General features: G+C 40.1%; 2 protein-coding genes across 3 annotated transcripts in view; one reads left to right on the plus strand and one right to left on the minus strand.

Moving 5' to 3' along the window:
* Positions 1 to 410: 410 nt before the first annotated feature.
* maea (macrophage erythroblast attacher, E3 ubiquitin ligase) lies at positions 411 to 17801 on the minus strand. Its single transcript, XM_078260172.1, has 9 exons — positions 17694 to 17801; positions 12599 to 12781; positions 9642 to 9845; positions 9284 to 9406; positions 7748 to 7824; positions 7526 to 7634; positions 2458 to 2591; positions 1996 to 2191; positions 411 to 1549 (listed from the first exon to the last, which is right to left on the minus strand). Exons 1-9 carry the CDS (start codon positions 17760 to 17762, stop codon positions 1454 to 1456), a joined length of 1191 nt encoding a protein of 396 aa, XP_078116298.1. The 5' UTR covers positions 17763 to 17801; the 3' UTR covers positions 411 to 1453.
* Positions 17802 to 17865: 64 nt separating this feature from the next.
* Positions 17866 to 24562, plus strand: part of ctbp1 (C-terminal binding protein 1) — a 37961-nt gene continuing 31264 nt past the window's right edge. For both annotated transcript variants that reach the window (XM_078260168.1, XM_078260171.1), the window contains exon 1: positions 17866 to 18123. In XM_078260168.1, the coding sequence (XP_078116294.1) occupies positions 18009 to 18123 (115 nt within the window). In that variant the 5' untranslated portion in view covers positions 17866 to 18008. The remainder of the gene's footprint in view (positions 18124 to 24562) is intronic.

Here is a 24562-nt window from a genome sequence, read left to right on the forward strand (position 1 = left end):
TTTTGAGTTTGCAAGAAAAGGCAGGATTGTTCAACCAACAGCCTATTCAAGGTTTCGATCCTGCCTCTGAACACATTTTTCAAATAAAAGGCAGGTATGTGCATGAAACTACATGTAATGTAGAAGCAGTTGCTGTACCTTTATGCTACGTAAACCCTGTAGAGTGTTGGTGCCGCAAGCAGCTTCAACATACACAGAGCACAAGACTGAAAAAAGTCAGCAGTCTCTCTCTTTATTATCTTGTTCATTTTTGGAAAAATAGTTAGAAATGTAAACTATTTGGGCAATGTTAAAATAACTAACTAGTGTTAACTTTAAACAGAACAAATATCCTAAGTTCACTAAAAAGTACTCTATTAGCTAAAGAAAAAAAGGTTAGTGTTCTAAAAATGGCAAACCTCACACACAAAAAGGAAGACAATTTGTTTAATAAAAAAAGCACATCAGAGATGGTTGTCTTGTTTAAATATTGCGTAAATTTCATTATGGTAGAAAATACACCATAATTAATATTACCACGTTCGTGAAATAGATTCCTCAGAAATGAGAAGTTTTACTGAACAACCAGTTAACTTGAGTATGTATACTGTGGGCTATATCAGGTTTACAACACCCAAGAAGAGACTTGTTCAGTTCACACAGCAATCATCGTCAAAGGTTAATCTTCGCTGTCGTTACTTGTCCCCAAAACCTCTGAATGTATACATGAGGATGACCAATTCCTATCTAATATTTACACTTGAAAAGGAGCCTACTGCGGCCCAATTCAAGCTCCGGTTTCACAACCAAGGGGGAAAATGAAATGCAAAAAGGTAGGCAGTTTAAAAGGAGGCATTTAACATATATCTCCCCCCCAAACAACCCACCAAAAAACATTGCTAGACGACAAAGGATGTCAACAGCATGCATCACCGAATGAGATGCTACCACATAGGAGGCCAGCCATGTTTGTTTTGAAAAAGTCCTGCCACATGTTATTTTAGTAACAAAGGAACACCACTAGTGAAAAGTCAAAGTAACCTCAACATGTTTTTATTTGTTGTAATAAAATCAAATATCTACCTAGCAGTTTTTTACCCCCTCAGTCCTTTTCTTTAGTCTCTAAACTAAAGTGAGGGCCTTTAAAAAAATGACAATATTGAGAGTCCATGTGCTTGAATGGATCAGATCAATCAACTTCTTGTTCTCTAGCCACATCAAAAAAACAGTCTGAAAGGAGAGGATCCCCGTTTCTGTGTGATAGAATGGGAGAGGGGAAGGAAACTGGCAAACTTCAGTTGATCATGTATTGGGAGGGGGGATTGTAGGAAATGTCTGGTGTGTCTGTGGGGTGGGGTGGGGAGGGGGGCACTGGATCACAGCTCCACAGGTGGCTCCGAGTAGGCCGGGTCACAGGTAATGAACGACGGGCCATATTTGATCATGTTGATACTCAGACGGGTTATCTGAGTGATCACATGATGTAGACCTTCTCAGCCTGAGAGAAGTTGAAGACTTCTTTGGTTCTGGGACACACCACTTTGTCATCTTGGCGGATGGACAGAAGGGACTGGAAGAGATAATAAGCACAGGATAATAAATTAGACAGAAAAACAAACATTTTTGTGATTTTTCTTGCTTCCATACTAGAGGATGGATACCGACCCCGACGGTACCCGACGGACCGGGCTCGGACAGATATTTAGAATTGATGTCTGGGTTCGGGTCGGGCTCGGTCACATCAGCGCGATAAGGCATTAAACATTTTAAATTTAAAACAGCTTATTATGTAGGTAGCCAATGGGCCTGTTTCACTTGATGCAAAGCTTCGTTTTTGTGATTAAAATACATTTAAACATCCGTCTTCCTGTTTGCGGAAATTTGTTTATGTAGCTGTGACAACGAAACACGTGCATATTAGGCTACGGCTGATTTTAAAGCATTTTAACAGGCAGAAATAGCTTTAGTTCATAATCTCTGTACTTTTGGATGTAGTTCATCTTGCAGTGTACTCACATTGTAGCCGTAGACATATCCATTAGGCAGCATCATTGGAGGGTTGTTTTCATTCATGACCTCCCCAGAGATCTTACAGACTAGTCTGGAGTTGGCGCAGTGGGCCATGGGTAGCGGTTGGGCCAACTTGTTAAGGGATTTACTGCACACTGGGCAGTCTGGGTTCTTAGAGGTACCATCCTCCTTGTAGCACTGACTGGAACGGGCACAGAGGTTAAGGAAAATGGAAACATCAGTGGAAAGAATAATCCACACAAATGGTTTCTAGGCTTAATAACATGCCACTGAGATACAGGAACACTCCATTGATTTCAGTTTTTTGTTTTAATCTTATGTCAGTATTCAGCATTTAGTTTCATTCACAATAAAAATAAATCAACAAAAACGTAGAAAGATTGGCTGCGGAGATGAAATCAAAAGGGCACAAGCAATTTGTTATTGGAAATAAAACAGGTAGGATACGGTGTCTTGATGGCAGACAGACCGGCCTGTAGGGTGATAGTGAAGACAGAGTTGTTTCCCAGCTGGTGCAGTCTGTAGTTGTCATATCGGAACTGCTGGATCAGCATCTTCCAGCGGGCTGGATCCAAAAGATCCTGATGGAACAGAAATAACAAGAAACAGGAGAGAGTGTTTTACATTAACAGCTCAATCAAGACAAACATCAGACCCAGTACTTTCTACTCTTCTCCAACATGTTATTTTATTTCCTAACCAATGTTTATTCCTGATGAACACGATGTAAACTGCAACACACACCAGACAATAGCCCTGTAATCAGTGGTCTGTAGCCAGGATGTTCCAATCCCAGGAGCTAATAGTGATACACATGCTGTTGTGTGTTGCCCTGTGAGAGGTTGTTTCTCTGCTTTCCAAAGTGTTTTCACTACAAAGGCATCCTACAAGTGTAATGTAAGTGCATTTTCTAAACCAAGTTACAGATGCAATTTAATCCTTTTAATGGGCTGTCAGCTATGGTGGCAACATTATTATTGAGCCTGGTTTTGTTCATATCTGACTACGTTTTCATGCGTGTGCAATTTGTAAAGAGACATGAGGGCATTTGTTTCCAAAGACTAAAAAAATTACTCAAGAAAAATAACTGATGATAATTTAGCTATACATGTGAAGCTCAACAAACATGTTGGCAATTGACAGAGATCATCTTCCTGCTTCTGTCACACTGGCACAAGAAGCTGGCAAAAATGCTGTCACACTAGTTTGGTTCATCTCTTTTGCTTGCAGAAAACACTAAATGCCATGGTACAATTCTGTTTCTCAGAGGATTTCTAATGGCATTTTTACACTGCTAGTAAAAGCTTTAATCGGCTCGGCCGCGGTGCCCCGTCCTCCTTTTTCCATTGCAGATTTAGTAGGGCTTGGCTGGTCGTCATAGTGGCGCCGCAGTAAACTGTCGTGACATAATGCGACACACGCACAGAAAGTCGAAGGTGTGTTGTTGTTGCCACAGCCAGAAGACGCATTTTGTTTCAAATGAAGCTGGAGGCAGCAAAAAAAAAAAAAAAAAACAGCTGGCTGAACTATTTAAAAATGGCGGGTTTGTTCAGGACACCCCCCTCTGTCGCTTTCACGTCACCTTTTGGTATCGGCTCAGCTCGCTTGGAACCTCGACGGAGGTGATACTAAAAAAAGTACCTGTTAGCAGGTACCAGGGACTTTTTTTTTCGTAATGGAAAACCAAAAAAGGCGAGTAGAGTCGAGAAGGTACCATGTAATGGAAAAAACGCCATAAGTGGAAGTTTGAAAATAACAACACTGCTACTAAAAGCAGCTACTCAAGGACAAGTAGCTAAAGAGGGAACTGAGTTAGTTTGTTTTAGAAGGCAACAGAGGCCCTCTAGTGACTGGTCTGTGGCATTACCACTTTCTCTGCCTGATCTCCATAAAGTGCCACACTTGAAAATCATTCGTGCTGTACTCTTATTAATAATTAAAAGTTTGATGTCAGTGAACAAGTATCTGTTATGTTCATGATTTATTAAGATGAGCACAGAATGTAAACATGATAAGGTGTGTAGCCACTAAAAACGACATAAGTGGGATGATTTTAGCTCTATCATCTATGGCAGCCATTGTCAACTGGTGGCCCGCCAAAGCTTTGAGTCTGGCTCGCAGAATAATCATGAATTCAGAAAATGTCAAGAGGAAAAAATGCGTTCTGGTATTTAGCATTTCAGGCATTTACAGCAGGTAACATTACACAGGTAGAGCACAAACCCAGCCCCCTGTATTTGCATCTCATTCACATGCCGGGATTCTGTAAAGTGATGCCCTCGCTCCACACACACACACACACACACACACACACACACCTTAGCCGAGAGGTGTGTGCGTTACAACACGCACTACCTGACTGGGAACGATACAGACAGGATTACCAACGGCCGCTGGCGCAGATGAACTAAGGCTAAGCTTATTACTGGAAGTAGGCTAAAATAAAACCTTCGTGAGTAAAAAGGCAATACTTATCAATGCACTCACCCGTCTACAGGCATAAACATGTAGGTTTTTTAAGTTATAGAGGATGAGTCATTTTTTTCAGATGACCAAAAGTTTTGAGTTTGCAAGAAAAGGCAGGATTGTTCAACCAACAGCCTATTCAAGGTTTCGATCCTGCCTCTGAACACATTTTTCAAATAAAAGGCAGGTATGTGCATGAAACTACATGTAATGTAGAAGCAGTTGCTGTACCTTTATGCTACGTAAACCCTGTAGAGTGTTGGTGCCGCAAGCAGCTTCAACATACACAGAGCACAAGACTGACAAAAGTCAGCAGTCTCTCTCTTTATTATCTTGTTCATTGTTGGAAAAATAGTTAGAAATGTAAACTATTTGGGCAATGTTAAAATAACTAACTAGTGTTAACTTTAAACAGAACAAATATCCTAAGTTCACTAAAAAGTACTCTATTAGCTAAAGAAAAAAAGGTTAGTGTTCTAAAAATGGCAAACCTCACACACAAAAAGGAAGACAATTTGTTTAATAAAAAAAGCACATCAGAGATGGTTGTCTTGTTTAAATATTGCGTAAATTTCATTATGGTAGAAAATACACCATAATTAATATTACCACGTTCATGAAATAGATTCCTCAGAAATGAGAAGTTTTACTGAACAACCAGTTAACTTGAGTATGTATACTGTGGGCTATATCAGGTTTACAACACCCAAGAAGAGACTTGTTCAGTTCACACAGCAATCATCGTCAAAGGTTAATCTTCGCTGTCGTTACTTGTCCCCAAAACCTCTGAATGTATACATGAGGATGACCAATTCCTATCTAATATTTACACTTGAAAAGGAGCCTACTGCGGCCCAATTCAAGCTCCGGTTTCACAACCAAGGGGGAGAATGAAATGCAAAAGGTAGGCAGTTTAAAAGGAGGCATTTAACATATCTCTCCCCCAAACAACCCACCAAAAAACATTGCTAGATGACAAAGGATGCCAACAGCATGCATCACCGAATGAGATGCTACCACATAGGAGGCCAGCCATGTTTGTTTTGAAAAAGTCCTGCCACATGTTATTTTAGTAACAAAGGAACACCACTAGTGAAAAGTCAAAGTAACCTCAACATGTTTTTATTTGTTGTAATAAAATCAAATATCTACCTAGCAGTTTTTTTTACCCCCTCAGTCCTTTTCTTTAGTCTCTAAACTAAAGTGAGGGCCTTTTAAAAAATGGCAATGTTGAGAGTCCATGTGCTTGAATGGATCAGATCAATCAACTTCTTGTTCTCTAGCCACATCAAAAAAACTGTCTGAAAGGAGAGGATCCCCGTTTCTGTGTGATAGAATGGGAGAGGGGAAGGAAACTGGCGAACTTCAGTTGATCATGTATTGGGAGGGGGGATTGTAGGAAATGTCGGGTGTGTTTGTGTGTGTGTGTGTGGTGGGGGGGGGGGCACTGGATCACAGCTCCACAAGTGGCTCTGAGTAGGCCGGGTCACAGGTAATGAACGACGGGCCATATTTGATCATGTTGATACTCAGACGGGTTATCTGAGTGATCACATGATGTAGACCTGAGCACAGAATGATAAGGTGTGTATCCACTAAAAACGACATAAGTGGGATGATTTTAGCTCTATCATCTATGGCAGCCATTGTCAACTGGCGGCCCGCGGCCACATCCGGCCCGCCAAAGCCTTTAGTCTGGCCTGCAGAATAATCATGAATTCAGAAAATGTCAAGAGGAAAAATTGCGTTCTGGTATTTAGCATTTCAGGCATTTACAGCAGGTAACATTACACAGGTAGAGCACAAACCCAGCCCCCTGTATTTGCATCTCTATTCACATGCCGGGATTCTGTAAAGCGATGCCCTTGCTCCACACACACACACACACACAGCTTAGCCGAGAGGTGTGTGCGTTACAACACGCACTGCCTGACTGGGAACGATACAGAGAGGATTACCAACGGCCGCTGGCGCAGATGAACTAAGGCTAAGCTTATTACTGGAAGTAGGCTAAAATAAAACCTTCATGAGTAAAAAGTCAATACATATCAATGCACTCACCCGTCTACAGGCATAAACATGGAGGAAGCGATATTTCAATCTGCTCTGTCTGGACGTCCACTCTTGTCCACCGCGCTGTTTTACGCGAACATAGCTCTACTCTGCAAATAGCGAACTTTTACAAACAAGCTAAAACAAAAGCTGTCGATTTGTAGACTAACTGTGTGTCTTAGTTTGCCACAAATCTTGAAATTTAAACTTAACTGCTGGCTGAACAAACCATCCTCTCCGCTGGAGCGGTAAAAAAACAGATGCATGTGGCTACTTAATATGCACGTGAATGATGCAATCGTTGTGTTCGCGTTCTTCATTGTTGATGATGATGCTGGTTGTATTATTTTGCATCAGCATTGTTTCGTTGCAAATGAGGCATACATGATGAATGCATAGCCTGCTTATCAGTCCATTCATCATTAAAGCTTGGGTTTTCCACATCAACTTTTCTCCTCAGCCTCTTTGACAGTGACATGTTTACCTGACAACAGGCCTTTCTTTCTGCAGGCATTTTCCAGCAATCAGGACACTGCATACTACAACGACGTTTACATAATCAGACTTTAACCATCACTCCTCAGTGAACTGCCTCGTAGTCTTAGATCATTTTGTAGTTAAAGAGCCAGTTATCATTATGGAGTTTCCATGTTTTTTAGCAGTTTGCTCACACTAATACATAAGTATCAATATCGAAGTTAATTAGTTAGTGAAAATATCGAACAAGAATAGGCGTATTAGGTATAAATACATTTTGTTTTCTTTACTTGAAAGTCCGGCCCCTGGAGTGTCTGCTTAGAAAAATTCCGGCCCTTGGAAAAATGTAGTTGATGACCCTGATTTATGGCATTGGCATTCCTATGTGTGAAGTTTTGCGTGAATTACTTTTAAAATGGTAGAAGCTCAGATGAGTAAACCATAATATTGCACATACTGTGCCTGACCACACAACATTTCATACATGTACATATTTCTACTAGTAAAGACTAGGTTTTACCTTGTACGGGGAGATATGTGTATCTGATGGGAAGGCCAGCATGCCCATCACCTGCCGAACCTCGTCCAACTGTCCACCCTCCGCTTGGCTAAAATGCTTCCTTGCATGTCTGATATACACAGAGAGACACAAAACAAGATCAGTGGGTGATATAATAATGGTTAAAATAAGGAAATAGTTGAAGTTGGTGAAAGTCTTCAAGGTATAACAGTTAAGTGTTACCTGACTGCATCCATGCGTTTGTTTTGTCTAATGAGCTCAATGAACTCCTGGATTCTCAGACTGAACTCAAGACAACTCTGCCAAAGAAACAGACAAATGATTCCAGTAAGTTTAAACCACTGAAGTGCTGCCAATTTCTCATGAACATTGAGAGCAGAGAGAAAACTGATCCCTTTCATACAAGAAGCACAGGTACATTCTCAAGATGCCTTTCAAAATGGGTTTTTGGAACAGAAAAAAAACAAACACATATCCTCCCACTTTGGCTGGGAGCGGTTATAAATAACAGTTGGAACTAAAATGTATCTGCATTTGGCATTGAGCTGGAGCGAAACCAGACCAAATTTCCCAAATGCTCAACAGAAAATCAAAGACAGTTTTCGTAGCGTCAGCATCTCAAACTTTGACTAACCATATAAATATTCTGCCCTTTATGAAGTGCAAGGTTGACTCTCAAAGTACCAGCTAACTGGGAAACTTTTTATGGCTTGGCCGAGGTCTGCGCTCTACTGAGTACTTTCTGGTTTAATAGGACAATCTTAGGATTAACACTTTAACTTGCTGCCACAGCCAGAAAGGTAAAACGCCAGGAAGACTACTTGCATCTTAACAGGTCTGTTTCTGAACAGCTTTACATTGCTGATTCTTGTTTAGAAAGTGCAGAAATTTGCGACATACAAAACCAATTAGCATTTGTCCATATAATTCTGCTTGCTTGATATGCTTGACTTACACCTATGCAGTTATTTTGTTAGTTTTTGTTAGGCTTTTAAGTAGGGCTGTCAATCGATTAAAAAAATGTAATCTAATTAATTACATACTCTGATTAATTAATCGCATACATAATTAACGGTGCCTGAACCAATACTTTTTAAGAAAGTAAAAAAAGAAAAAAAAAAAAAAAAGGGTACTAAACAACAGTTGGTGACATTAAAGAACGGCTTGTTTATTGCTAAGGCCATATGGTCAAAATGAAATGATTTAATAATAAATGTATAACAATATTAATATAAATAACTTATTTCACTAGTAAATTGCTGTTGAGCGACAAAAACAACAACCAGATAGGAAAAGGACATTTACAATAACTTAAAATGCACCACGAGGCTGTAGTTTACCACTTTCATTGAACGCACCGTCTGTGTTGTTTCTCTGACGGCAGCTGCAGATTGTTACATACCGGTGTTGAATCCTCTACAGTAAAACACAGTCAAACTTTACACCGTTTAGCGTTAGCTGTCAGCATTTTAACCGTGTTTAATCCAGCTACTAGCTAGCGGTAGGCTAATGTTAGCTGCTGTTGAGTATTGTGTTAACTAGCGTCACATGCAGCGGGGTTTGTGCTTCCTGTAACGTCTGTTTCAGAGCATCAGAGAGAAGCGCAGACATATCAGTGGCACCAGATTTTCGTCTGTATGCAAACGTCAATATGGAATGGATTAATCTGCATTAATTTTTGACAGCCCTACTTTTAAGTATTCGTCAGGCCTTAACTTGGATTTGTGAAGTAAAATCTGACTCTTGGAAATGAGCTACCTTCATCTTGCGGAGGCGGGACTTATTGTCATGGCACCAGGCTAGGCAAGTGGCCGTCTCCTGCCTCTCCAGAGACTCCTCCACCTCCTTAGCTGTGAGGAACATCTCAATGTTGACCAGATCCTAAAAACACAGGAGAGTGGCTGCATTCAACAAAAGATTTGATTCAGAAACAACTGGTAAAACAACTGATGGATTAACTAATCAAAAAGCCCAGTTTCAGGTATCAGGATGACACAATAATAAATGTCTATTAAGTTCAACTGACAGTCTAACATGGTCAGTGAGTTTTATCGCATGTTCTCAAATGCAAATTACTATAGGAAGTCAAAGAGCTCCTGAGTCTCCAGACAGTTACCTCTATACCGCTCTGTCTGGCCAGTTTAACAGCTGTGTTGTAGTAGCCGCAGCGCAGCAAATGCTCCACCATCATTCGATCCATGCGTTTCTTCTTCCACAGGTTGACTGAGGCCGGCTGGTCGCTGCTGTGCTCCTTCAAGTGCTCGATGCGACGCTTACACAGTTTGGCACTCTCGTCTTCTGCTTGGATGGACTCTGCAGCCTACACACACACACACACACACACACACACACACACACACACACACACACACACACGAACAAGAATAATCAAGATATTTACAAAAAGCTCAATATGCATCATGTAAAACAGAAATACAAGTTCATATCAATGGGGTCTCACTATCCATTATTTCCTTAAAGGAAAGAGCTCCCGTTTTCTTATTTATGTGATTTCTTTCTGCAGGAAATTAACCAAACAGAATCAAATTATATTTATAATATGTAATAAAGATGTTTGAACAGGAAGAAACACAGAACTTCTTATAAACCTTTTGCACTGCTGATAACTGTAAACCGATATTATAATCGGAGCCTGGCTGCAGGGTTTCCCGCAGCACTTTGCAGTTAAGGCGGCCGCCTTAACACACGCATGCCGCCTTAACTAAGTCTTCAAAAAATAAATCTGCCGTGTTACTCCTGTTTGAGTGGCTGTAATGTACTGTCGCATCAACACGGCGAGTTGTAAAGATACCACCAATCACAACGGAAAGAGCATTTGCTGCGGGTGAGTGCAACTGTCGTTTATTCACATTTAAAAGGGATAAATTGACATTTCACCGTCGCGTTTGTCGACAAATGTGCGGGCAGCTGGGGCATGCCCAGGCAGAGACGGGGTGAGTGGACTTACCAGAGCGTTGGCATATGGCAGGCAGAGAGCATTTATATATGCATCTCTGTCCTGTTCTTCACATCAGTGAGGCTTTCTTCTCGTTTCAACGAAGTGAATACATGACGAAGTGACTGGAAATATCCATCACCTCTCGCGCGTGGATTCTCAACGTCCCGGCTGTTGCCCGGTCTTTGAGACACAGCCGTTGTCTGTTTGTTTTGAAATGACGTGTCCTGTTTTTATTTCACGCATACTATCTGCTTGAGTGAGTGAAGCTATGGGCTGAGCTCTGTTATCTCACAGCTGTTTGTTTTGGAGAGCGTGTCACGGAGGAAATGGGAGCAATGCGAGTAAAACTGTTATAGCACCTAATAGTTTAATGAAAAAACTATTTTGCAACGGTTATTTTAAAAAGCTGGTTATTTATTAATTATATATTATTATTTAAATTTAATATTAAGTGTAGTGTGTAGTACTGTATTACCCCCCTGTATCAACAGCTGCAGTAACATAAAGTTATAAGCACTTCTGTCTTATTTGTGTCACTAAATCAGTCGTTCACACAGGCATGTTCAACTTCTATCTGTGGACATGTTACGCTGTTTGCATGCACAAAAAAACAGCGTAATGCGTTGTTATCAACTGGTATTGCTAACAATAACTAACCGGGCTAGAGCTAATGAAAACAATGAAAATCTGACTTTTAAATAGAACGCATTCAACCCGGGTATGACGTCATTCCCAGCTCCGGCTTCCGAGTTCCAAGGTAAATAGAACGCGGCAAAACTCTTAGGTGACGGAGGTAAGTTGGGTGTCATTAACATAAAAGGCAAGGGACACTGTTTATTTTCATTGCTGCATGTCACGTTCATATTAGAAAACTGTTTTCTGAAGTGACAGAAGTAAGTAAATGGTGACTATATCGTACAGTACATGATTGCATTCCTATGTGCACTGGTCCATGCATACTAACATTATAGTTTAGATTTCAAAATAAAATAGCATTGCTTTGTCTTCTCTCGGTATTTCCCTTTATTTAGGACTCAAACTTAACTCTTACTTTCAGATTACATTCTTGACTTTTGGACTACTTTTCTTTACACCAGTCAGACCAGACTTGGCCCAACATATGTTTGAGGGAAATGACTCCCACGCCCTAGCACACCAGTGTAGTGTCTAGTGTGACCTAGCCTTCAACACAATTAATTCAGGGCTTGTATGCCACAAAGTACATGCTGGACAACATGTTGGTAAAAAGAAAACCTACAAAGTGTGTTTTGATCACTTGTTGTCTGTAGTTTTAGAAAGGCTTGATAGAAGAACCAGCCAGGCAGCATTTCTGAGCGGTGGATCACAAATGCATTCAACCAAGGCAACGGTTATACCATTATAAAGAAACCACAGCCACAATAAAGTGCTTTTGCCAACGGGGGTGAGTAATGTGGCTTTCAACAGTTGGCTCTAGCTGAAGGGAGATAAGCTACTGCTGGTGGTGTAAGTACCAGGGTCAATACCAGTGCTTGTACTTTTTAAGGAAAGAGTAGGACAAATTTGAAATTTAAATGGATAATAGATTTTTTTTTTTTTCTGTTGTATCTCCATCCACCCTGGACCAGATTTTGAAAATGACCTCCAAAGTGGTTACAATTGAAAAACCTGGCCTTAAGGTGTAGTATCAACAGAGTAAACACTCGGACATGATTGTTGTGATAAACCCTCCACAAACATAGCTGCACTTTCCATCTATGTTAATGTAATCACTAAAAAAATGGAGACAACACCTCTATTTATAAATTAGTTAGAAATTAAAAACACAAAACAAGCAATAACACCAAGAGAGTCAGAGGCAAAAGAACTGTGATAAAGCACAGAGGGTAATTGTCTGCATTAGTCAAAAGTGTTTTTCATCCAAAAAAAAAATTCTACCATAATTAAACTAAAAGGGAAGGTGAGGAGAGATTCAACTGTTTTGGGTTTTCTTTGCATTTCAGTGTACACTGTACAGAATGGTATAAAAACACTGCTGATGACTAAACTTTCAACATCAACATTTTAAATGATTCTGCTTTGGTTGCCGATGGCCCTCCTGACAGTGTGTGTATGTGCACATCTAAATCCCTCACCTTCCTCTTCAGGGCGCTGAGTTTCTCCACCACACCATCCAGCAGTGACACCACCGAGTCGACCACTGGGAAGCTGCTCAGCGTCTTTTCCAGCTCTGCAACAACCATTGTCACGTGACTTGTCTCCCGGTCGATGTTCTTCTGAGCCGCCCTAAAACGCTTGTTCAGAGTCTCATACGGCACCTGCAACGACAATGCCATTGGCTATTTACCTCTGTGTATCAGGCATTCAGGTTTTGCAGTGTCAAAGAGCAAGCATGTCACTCACTACAATTTTACAAAACGTCATTAGTAAACAAATGCATATAAAAAGGACCTCTAGCTGATCATGGTTTGTATTTTGTGAAAGGTAGAAAGTTGTTGTTAGATAATAAGCTATAATGGATCCTCTACAAAACTAAAACTGTATTCTGCCAGACATTTCTGACGGCAGGCATTCTGCCGTGTTTGGGTGACTAAAGAAGCTGGAGCAGACCCAATCAATCACATAAAAACTAGGAATGAACAGTCTACCCAAATAAATAGACTTTTCTTCATTAAATGATAAAAAAAAAATACAAATACATAAATAAATACATAAAATAATAACTTATTCCCCTGCTGTTAATGTTTCCTTCAAAGATGTCACCTGCAGTTAGATTGACATTTACACTATCAGCAGTTTGCTCCATGATGTGTCTTCTAGCAGCATAATTCCCTTAACAGAGACAAATTAGTGCAGAAAGCAGATAACTGGTCCCCACTTTTTCAGACTGCAACAATCCTGTCTTTCTGGCTACTGCCATCTACAGAATATGCTATCATTGCTACATTTAATTTCACACGGTATTACGTTAGTAAGGACGTCTCATATTTGTACTGTACCAACTTGAATCAACATGATCTACCTAAACAAATTCCTGTTTAAAAAGTGTTTTTCTAAAAAGCTAAAGGCCATGATCTATTATAGCATTGTTTCCACCAAGCAGTCTGGTTCAGTTGAGTCTGTTACACATTAGAAGGTTTATTTTTGCATTTCCATTGTCAAAAGTTGTGGTTACCCCACTGTTGAGGTACCAAGCACACTGATCTGATACTAAAGATGAAGCTAGAAACACTGCAGTCTGCAACTGATGCAGACGTTCCTTTGTCGGTGAAGAGGAAATACAGCGAGAGATGGATGGAGCAGTGAAAAGTAAAAAGGTTTTTTAGCTTGTTTCTCAGCGCATGGCTGTCCACAGCTTTTACCATTCAGTGTACAAGAGTATTGTCTGCGATGTAAATGCAGAACAGATCTAGTGTTTTGGTACATGTCCATACATGTTATGTACGGTTCTAAAAGGTACTATAACGAAAGTGTTGAATGGAAACCCGGCAATTATCAAACTAGTAATTTCATTTCCCCCTTGTACTACAATACAAGATGTCTTCGCAGATGTCCGTTTCGCCAGATTCAGTTGACCGTTGTGGTTCCTTCTCTGAGACATTCCATTAAAAACAGGGGGAGCGCTTTGATCCATTACAAGGATTTTTTCCCCTTCTTTTAAGTTTGAGCCAAGTTAATTTCACAGGTCACTAACATTTGAGAGGAAAATTATTAAGTGTGGCTCAAACAGGACATGATAAAGAATGTTGCTGCTCTGCTGGAATTATATATTAGTATCCATTAAGGCTGTTGGAACGAATTCCGAAATAGTAAAAAAATCAATACTATGCGAATGTGATTTCTTTTTTATAAATAGGTTGGCTAACGTTAGCTAATCTCCCTCTTCTCATGTCACCTCTGATGAATAATAAGTTACGGGAGGTATTGTGAGCTAACGTTACGTACCGAGTAACGTTAGTACAGGGGGGAGTAACAGGCTGCGGCTGGAAATCGGAAGATGGACAGGAAATAGTTGACATGACTTTAAAAATCGACATCCATTGAGCCAAAATGCTTGTTTTAGCTCGTTCTGGTTTCCTAACTGCGTCGTGAGTTATAGTAGCTTAGCTGGGAGTTTCAGTAAAGTTAATGTTAGCTGCCCTACAGCTGTCAGAGTTAGCTTCGACTTCATATATTACCTTCTAACAGCTGTATTCTCAGCAACGTCACAATCTGTAAGAAACAGGTTGCTTTTAAATCACTAAAATATTAGTGGCAGCACTGTTTGGCTTAGTTATTAATGCCGTTAGCATCGTGGCTAACACTATGTTACTTAGTTTATGACAAATCGTTTCGGCTGTGCTTTCTAACATGATGTCATTGTGCTAACCGAGCACCGTTAGCCTCTACAACAGAGCCGCTTCAATACACTTGTTAGATAATGTTTCATGACAGAGTTCTCTGTTGATTTGTGTTTGTCGCAGTGTGCGTGGTGGAACATAATGTAAACAGAGAGCGGCGTGCCAGAAATGCAATGCGCCATGATGTAGGTCCCCGTCAAGGCCAGGCTAATGTTGGAAGTCCTTCTAGTGGACAGAATGTGTAACAATAACCACATGCTTATAGTGGCATTGACAATTCATAAGCCTGAGTAGTGTAGTAAATATTTATAACAGGCTGCATATGAGCATTAAATATTTGATTTGAATATTAAAAAAAAAATAACAAATGGAATTCAAATGGTATTATAGAGGAAGACTGACAGCTCTAATATCCATCAACTCTAATTTTGCTAAATTAAAGCTCAGAATGAGACCCTATGATTCAGATATTTAATTGACAGAACAGTTTTATATGCACTAGTAAATATTCATTAGTGTCCTGTCGACAGAAACAAGGGGCTTATTCTGTTCAGGTATGTGTATGGCCACTATGAGAGGGAAAGATAGAAAAAGCATTGGCTTTATGTCAGCGGTTTTTCCTGAGGGCTACATAGAGATCAGGGTTTGCCACTGACACATTAAACTGGTCAGTGTTTGACCAGCAAATAAAGAATTGTAGTGACACACTTGGCCACATATTAACAAATTACTTGGGGGGTTTATGAAATGAAGGCTTCAGCAGCCAGATACAGTAGATGGTGATGATTATGCTCAAGATGTAGAGAATCAATTCATAAAATAGGCATAGAATTCCCAGTGTATGCAAACAAGCAAGGTTGAGCAGCATAAAGTAGTAGAACTAAAGACCATAGAGATTATGTCAACTGCTTTTGTTATACTCTATCGAAATGGCTATGTATTTAATATTTATGGCTGTATAAGGCAAGAAACGTAGCATATCAATGTGCAGAATGTGATGGGCATTTAAATGTGGACATTTTATCTAGGCTACAAACTGTTTCTCAAAAACAATTCCAAAAAATGTACTACATCACAATATAGTCTAGCTTTAGATTTTTTGCAGCTGTAGAGAGAAAACCCTCCTACAAAGAAGTGAACATAATTCGTTTCTCTGATGAGTGTCCTGCACATTTGAGAAAAACAAATATTTCCTTTTTGATTATGACTGCCTACTAGATTGTATATAGGCTATATGGTATTACTGTTTTCCATACAACCTTAAAATTTACTTGACAGTTGACATGTTAATCAGTGTGACACGTTTCAGACAGCTATTATAACGGCTTGGCTGATACGGTGTGAGTGGTTGCCTGTCATGATTGCGAGAGACAAGCCCACTCCAGGCAGTGCACTTCACCTATTATTGATAATCAGAATAACTATAACCATTAAATGGCTTAGGTAATTTTAGCATGTCAATGCAATTATGATTTTGTCTTACCTTGAATACAGACACATAATCTTAAATATGCAGCATTACAATGTCATTTCACTGTAATGGGCCTGTATTTTCAGCATTCAACAAACCCCTGGTCACAAATCCTAACCATTTAAGCACGTAAATGAGTAAATATATATATATTAGGATTAGCTTGTGGTAAAGCTTACACTGATCTGACTGAAAATATCCAAATGCATCCACAAGGACATAATATCCAACACTAGAATAATTTGTTGGTAATGCAGATTAGCAGATTCCTCAGTGTCTGTGTCAGACAACATTGTGATATTTTAATTCAATATAGCTCCAAATGTAACCAAAACTGCTCTCTCACAGCTGTAGACTCCCATTTGATACCAATTATAACCGTCACTCCTGTCTTAAAATGGTGCCCATCATCCTTACTGCAGCATCCAAGCAAAAACAGACATATCCCTAAACCACAGCCATGCTTTTCTGAACACATAGACGGCTTAACATCGCTAACAACACGTTATATGCATCATGACAACACCATGATATTAGTTTCCACACTAAATCTATACGTTGCTACTCACAAACGTGCTTTCATACAACGATGCTCTCTTGAACACAGGAGCAGCCCGGGCTTATTTCAGTTCGTCTTTTAGCAGTGGTGGCGTCGCAGTAACGTTATGTGGAATGGAGGTTCAATGCGTGTGTGCGGCAGCAGACTGTGATTTCTCTCGCTGGCCATTTTGAAGTGCAGAGAAGCAGCAGCAGCAATCTGATGACACTGCGCTAAAACTCGCAGGGCTGATTCTCTGCCTGACAGCGTAGCGTTACGGGCTCTCCCCCGGTGATTTCAACCGATCTTCCAGCCAGCTAAAATGTACATGCTCGACGTTACGTTATCTGGTAGGCTATTCATCTTTTGCGACGACAAAAGGTGGCTTCTGCTGGTGTTACCACAGCAAACTGGCTAGCAGGCCAACATGACTGCCTACAAGCCATTTCTTTGACGCCATGCCTGGTTGTTGAATGGGTGGGCAATCACGCTGTGTCAGGTTCTGTCAGTGGTGATGGTTATTTTAACGTTTATATCACCCTTTAACTGAATTATACTGCTAAACCGTTAAGTACACTTGACGCCAATAATAATTAATTAAGGCAACAGACAGCCAGCTAACTAGCCACCAGCTACTGTTAGCTAGTTATCGAACTATTTGATCTTTGATATCGCATTTCAAAGACAGGTAGCTAGTTAGTAGACGCTGCTACCTGGCTAAGCTAGTCCAGCTAACGTTAGCCTCCCTGTCAACTTCGCTGCTCTCGCCATCAAATTAACTAATAATCCCCATTTTCCAAATAGCGTCAAACACATAGTGCATTTTGGACACACTAGAATCGTTAGGCTATTAATATATGGACGTTTTAGCTCTTGTTTACCTTCAGGGTGGGATATTCTTGAACTTTGAGAGCCATGGACAGTTGAGGTGCTGTCTCTTGCACCGCCATCTTGGTTTTGGGGTTTTCTTGTGGTTGTTTGTGTTTTTTTTCTTCTATCAACTCAGAATGGCCTTGGTGCTCACTACCGCCATCTGCTGAGGTGGTGTCAGCACTGACTCTGCGTACGGGTGTGTGTTGCATTGTTGAAGCATTTTAAGATTCTTTTCTTATTTGAAGTGGCTTCAAATAGAAAGTATTCCTTGATTCAATGGGATTTATGCTGCATTCACGTGGTGTCGAAATAACGAGTTAACAATGGGGAAAATGTACGTGAATGGATGTAAGGAATTTCCCCTTCCTCAAGAAGAACTCGGAAAGTTGGCGAAATTTTTGGTACACGACTATTATGGAGTAACATGGCAGGTTGATGGTAAGAACATGTTCATTAATTCACGTATTGCATATCGGTATATTGCATTTTTATAGCACCTTAGTAGGAATTATAAATATGGATTGAAATGAGTGTGCAGGTAAAATTGCTAAATGTGTCTCAGTTTATGATACAGTGTGGACAATGGATACTTGAAGTTGTCAGCAAATGTTTTTAATTCAGTTCCTAGGAATTGACAACTTGGAAAACTGCTCATAAAATGTGCTCATGAAGAGCATGTGATGTGAATGAGAGCTCAAGAACACCAACTAATGCATCGTGTTGTGATATTTTGCAACGTCACGACTGTATGCTGTGCTGCATTCACGTGCTCCTCGTATGGTTCCATTTCCCGAGTTGAGAAGTCGTTCTTCCGTATTTATTTCCAGTTTGAAGCTTTATATTAGTGATTTTGTCCCAGACTTGTTGCTGCACTAGTAACGTTACATTCTCTAAAACCACTATTGCTTTACCTGACTTGTTATCAGCGTTAATGCTAATAAATAACTTTTCATACTAATCTAGGTCACTCTACGTGGACATCAACTAAGATTTCAACCTAATAGGCTTACCATATTACAAATTACATGTGAGCAGAAAATTGATACCGTAATATTAATAAACTATGCGGTCCAGAGTGAGAGCACATGTAAAATGTCTCTGTAATTAAATCAAATACTGCAGTAAATAATGAACAAACTAATCAGTCCGCATTATATTCATGTGTTCTTGTATTCCTTAGGGCTGCTGTGTTTGAGCATACACCTCAAGCAGAGGTGAGTTTAAGCCTTATCAATCATTCAGTGTATATAGAACTTTACTTTAAGACCAGATTACCAAATTACCAAATACACAGACACAATGGATGACAGGGCAGGTGGCTAATCCTGAAACAATTAATTTTTTAGTTGAGCGAACAGAAAATGAATCATCAACAAATTTGATAACTAATAATCACAATAATACAAAATAAACATAAAATAGACCTTAGCAATTGAAGATGTCACCTTGGCCTCTAAGACATTGTGATCAGTGATTTTTCAGAATTTTTATAAACATTTTTGAGATAGCGGTGAATTTATTAATTAAATATGAATTGATAATTGATAACTGACATTAGTGGGGATGAGGAGATCAGACATTAGTTTTAAGGAATCCTGAATTATTTGTCCATTTGAAGACCAAACTGTAGTTCAAGGTAGTCACCTGAAATAAAGTGTAAAACCTATGATAGGTAACTCTTCTAGTCAATCTCTATAGTAGTTATACTTTTCAATACATCGGAATAAGGACATATATTGTAGTATTTCTAGTGTAGGATATTTTAAAATACAGGTTTAAGTCCATAAGAACAACCAGTGAATTCACCCTACACCCGTTCCATATGGTCACATGTATTTTCCTGTGTGAGTGAGAACCAACCCCCCAAGCTGTGGTGAACATATTGCCATTGGCCGCTGTCCAGTGCCGGGCTTTGCTGATTGGCTGCTACAAGCTTTAATTGCTTACAATTGGCCCATTATCTGCTGCATGCCCCACCCCCACCCAGCTTAGGAACAAAGTCGAACAGTCACAGTGGACACACAGAAAGGAAGGTGATGCAATGTTTGTGATGTATTTTTGGCCCCCTATCGAGTGCTTTCTGTGTGTAGTATGTGTGAATGTGTGTCAGTGTCTATGTGTGTAAAAACGTGTGTGATAGCAGTAGCTGTGCTTACAGCATGGTTTTGAAAGATACAGTATAAGTCTATGCCAAGCCAAATAACGGTGGAAATAACTTGATGCATGTGTACACTTACAGCATGAAGGCTTGCTTGGGTGTGACTGTATGCATATGAGTGTTTATTTTTGTTTGTGTGTGTACAGTTTGTGTGACATGAGGGTTATTTTTTTATTGCTGAATAAATTGGCGAAGACGTGTATTTCTGCATCTTTTATGATGGATTTTACAGAGTGGTTGTTGAATGTTAGTGCAATATATTAAATCTAGGAATAAGCTATTAGTCTTTCATTTTTAAGGACTGACAACAAAAAATGGTCATTTATAAATATAAATATACTTTAAATTACATCTTTATTAAAACTGACTTTATATACTGTATTCTCTGAACCCAAGGTGGGCTGTGCACTCCTTTTATAGTCATCTTCCTCATACATTATCAATTAAAGATGTGAGGAATTTAGAGCCAAATTTTATTTGGTATTTTAGAGTAAATTACTTTGTTCATATTGATGAGCTTTATTTCAAACATCACAGGTGTACGATACAGGGATTCCTCTTTAAACAAGGTTATGTAACTTTTAAAGAATAAATACATAGTATAATACAGCTTAAACAATTGATTATAGGCAACTTTTTAAATATATATATATTTTTCTTTTTATTATGACAGTGGAGAGATGGCAGAAAATGATTGGAGAGAGAGGGGGAATGACTGGACAGATAAATCAATCACCTGAAGACATCCCCTTGAGATTTATAAACTTGTAATGGGCATTCTTCATCATTTTCTGACATTTAATATTTTTAATTTGTTTTTGAAAATAATCAGATTTGATTTGAAAAATACTTGTTAGTTGCAGCCCTAAAGTATTCCATGGTAAATAATGTTATTATGTTGAAATAAAAATATAAAACACTTTATATAAATGAGAGACAGGGACTATGGTTGATATATGTTGAATTGTTAAAAAGATTTTTTTTTTCTTTCTCTGTTGTGGGAAGTGACAGTTTTATAACTATTCAACAGATACATTTTTATGAGGTGTCAAACCTGTCAGTAAATTCTCTACATCGCACTTTCTGTAAGATTAATAATTCCTCTACTTTACTTGTCACTCTTTCCCTTTTCTTATCCTCCTCATCTTCCTCTCCCTTGCCATCTTCCTTATTGGCTTTCCTTCTCCTATCCGCCTCCCCGCTTCCTCCTTACCCTCAATTTTCTGACAATCAGTTCCTCCATTCATCTCTTTTGTTTCTGTCCTGCTGCTCCTACCTATTTCACCTCCTTTCACTCTTTTATTCTATGCATTAGTTAGATTTTTCATGCCTGTTGTACCCGTCTCCTCCTATAGTAGATTAGATTGCTAGTTTCTCAGATATCTGCTCTCTCCTATGTAGTGGCATCCACATTGTTCTGCAGCTCACTGTCAGTATCTATAAATCCAGTTGTGTGTGTGTGTGTGTGTGTGTGTGTGTGTGTGTGTGTGTGTGTGTGTGTGTGTGTGTGTGTGTGCGTGCGTGCGTATGTGCCTGCATTTACACGTGTACAGCTAGTACAATGGCCACTCTGTGTTTCTTAAAAGCTACATTTAGAGTTATAGCGTAAGTTTGCAACTGTAGCTGTGTGTGTGTGTGTGTGTGTGTGTGTGTGTGTGTGTGTGTTTGGTTGCAGCTGCATTTGAACCTGCGCCACAGTATGTAATATATTTTGCATGCAACTGCTTATGTGAATGCACATTTATTTCTCTGTGTCTTGTGTCTTTGTAATTATGTGTGTTAGTGTGTTAGCGATAGCTCTGGGTCGAGCTGGCTGTCAGTCTTGATAAGGCCAGCGGTGGGGAGGCGTTAGTCGGGGCTGCTGCTCGCCTGGCCTCCGCTTGGTGGATCTGCTGAGAGGGAGCTGAACCATTAGACACGCTGCAGTGACTACAGAGAAAGGGTGGGAGGTGGCGGTGTGTGCAGATGTATCATGATCAAGGCGGGAATGGAAAAAGACAGTGAAAGAGATGCGGGAATGAGGAGTGGCGGGTGATGGGGAGCGAAGGAGATTGAGAAGGAGATTGAAGATAGAGAGCAAGATGGGCAAAGATGGAAGAGCAGGAGGTAAAGAGATGTAGAGGAGAGAGGGAGGGGAAAGGAGAGAGGGAGAGGAGCGATAGGTAAGGAAGATGGAGAAGAGAAATTTCAAAAAGGGGAAGAGGAACACATAACAGATGTGGGTGTAACTGCTAATGTCCAACCTCACACAATATATGTGTGAATGTCTGATCAATTTGCACACATGAAAGACTGAGGTGAAATCTCTAAATTTGCCCGCTTTTTCCTCCCATCACTTCTTCTCTCTTCTATTCCTCCTTCTCCCTCATGAGCAGCATTACATATCCTGCCGATCATTACTTGTTCCTTTTTTCTCCCATCTACCTCTCTATCCTCTTTCTCTCTGTAGCTAGAGGAGTCCATATATTTTCTCCCTGCACTGTCTTCCCCTCTCTCCATCCTTATTTAGAAGCACCGAATATGTTTCATGTTTCCTCTATCTCCCGGGGAACATTTGTCTCTTGCACGTAAGATGTGGTTGGAGTGAATTTGCCCCGTCAACACGATAAATGTGTCTGTAGCTTCTCACATTGTTGACCCCAGGTTGTCAGTTTGAATTTGGTATAAGAACTGAACCTGCACACTTAACCTATTCCTTGTTATACATGCAACTGGTATTATCTAATGACTTCACTGAGTGGCATGATGACAAGTATAGAGAAGATAGTTGTCTTTTAAAGGTCCCATGACATGGTGCTCTTTGGATGCTTTTATATAGGCCTTAGTGGTCCCCTAATACTGTATCTGAAGTCTCTTTTATATAGGCCTTAGTGGTCCCCTAATACTGTATCTGAAGTCTCTTTCCTGAAAGTCAGCCTTGGTGCAGAATTACAGCCACTAGAGCCAGTCCCACAATGAGCTTTCCTTCTCTGGGCGGGAAAAGCAGAGAAAGGGGAGGTAACCTTTCCCCTTATGACCTCATAAGGAGCAAGATTCCAGATCGGCCCATCTGAGCTTTCATTTTCTCAAAGGCAGAGCAGGATACCCAGGGCTCGGTTTACACCTATCACCATTTCTAGCCACTGGGGGACCATAGGCAGGCTGGGGGAACGCATATTAATGTTAAAAAACCTCATAAAGTGAAATTTTCATGCCATGGGACCTGTAAGAAATGTATTAGTTTAGCTATTACATTTGCATAATGTGTTATGTGTACAGTAATACATCATGCTTATTAATGCGAGACATTAGGAAGCTTAAGCGCTTCTTGCTTTACAGAAAGTGGCTGATACTTTCTGCAATATGGAGCAAAATGTGATGCATTTACCCCCTTACAAAGCTCCCAAATCCCATAGCAAACTATTAAAGTAGCTGTTGTGATTTAAACATTATTTACATTACACTTAGTACATGGGCTTTTTCTTGCCTCAAATATAATCAGAAACAGATTTTGTCAGACTGTAGTGTTGAGGTGAAAAAAAGAGGAACAAGCCACAATGTTTTTCAAGTCTGAAACCCAGGGACAGCTTCAGGTCTGTTTAAAGTGGCAGCCAATAGCCGCTTTCCGACCGGAGGGATTTTTGCAGGTACTTTTTTCTCGTGCTCCCTTTTCAGCATAGGAACCTAGGTCAACGAGAGTCAGGTTTCCAGTACAGACAGACCAACAACGGGACAATTTTAACAATTTTCGCCATCTTATTCATCACTAAATTCACTTCTGACAACATTTTAGGCGAGAAATTAACTGTTTAGAATTCGTATATAGGCAGTCTTGCGAAAATTGATACCGAATTGACAATTTTCTTCAAAGTTTTTGGAGTTGCGAAGCTCCATGAAGTGAGGCGACAGCCAGCGGGCGCCTGCCCTGGCCGCTAGCTCGTCGCTGGGCCAGTCATGCTCAGAGACCCCGCTGTGAGCTGGAGGTCTCTCAGACCGGTCTCGTAAATAAGCGGCTTTTATTTCGCTGTTCACGGTTTGTTTGTTTAAATATCACAACACATGTCCATCATAAGATTAACGGGAACCTGTTGTTAACTGTCTTTTCAGAGTTAAACTCCACAAGCGTGCCCTGCGGGCTTGACAAAACTCGCTGGCCGGCCGTCACTCACACACACAGTCACACACACACACACACACATACACACACGGTCACAGCACAGCATGCAGAGGCGGGGGAGAGAGAGATACCCGTTTCTCTTCGGGAGACTTGTTTAAATTATGACAAATATGCTATATACATTAGATTTAGTATTTAGTTCATACTTTTTTTGGTGTATTTGTTTTCTGATTTTAACGCTATAGACCACTGCTGTGCTTACATCACTCCCTTACCCCTCCTACCAGTCCCTATGGCCACTTGGCCAGTGCGAATGCAAATGGAAAAAAAACGATTTTGGGGGAGAGTAGTTAGTAGATCTGTTTAGAAGTGGACTTTTCCTATAACTAAGTTCCTGTAACTACTTGGTCGGAAAACGGCTAATGTTGGCTGCATGTCAAAAAGTGACTTCAAGTCTACGTTTGCATTACAAAACATAAGCAGGGTGTAAACTCCACTGCTTCCACAGAAACAGATTTGGAACTTCCCATTAGCCACTGTTTAGAGTTGCTGTGTGAATTGGGCATTAAAAGGTGGAGTCTCCGATTCGAATCCAATACACTTTTTGTCAAATTCAGCGAATA

This window comes from Sander vitreus, chromosome 10, assembly GCF_031162955.1.
Source record: "Sander vitreus isolate 19-12246 chromosome 10, sanVit1, whole genome shotgun sequence".
In the NCBI taxonomy this organism is placed as follows: domain Eukaryota; kingdom Metazoa; phylum Chordata; class Actinopteri; order Perciformes; family Percidae; genus Sander; species Sander vitreus.

What these genes read in the sequence shown, in the direction of transcription:
- maea (XM_078260172.1), bottom strand. Translation starts at nt 17,762, where the DNA reads ATGGCGGTGCAAGAGACAGCACCTCAACTGTCCATGGCTCTCAAAGTT. An exon ending in CACATATCTCCCCGTACAAG is followed by an intron (nt 2,592 to 7,525) that starts GTAAAACCTAGT and finishes CTGTTCCATCAG; the next exon opens with GATCTTTTGGATCCAGCCCG. An exon ending in CTGTCTGCCATCAAGACACC is followed by an intron (nt 2,192 to 2,457) that starts GTATCCTACCTG and finishes TGCCCGTTCCAG; the next exon opens with TCAGTGCTACAAGGAGGATG.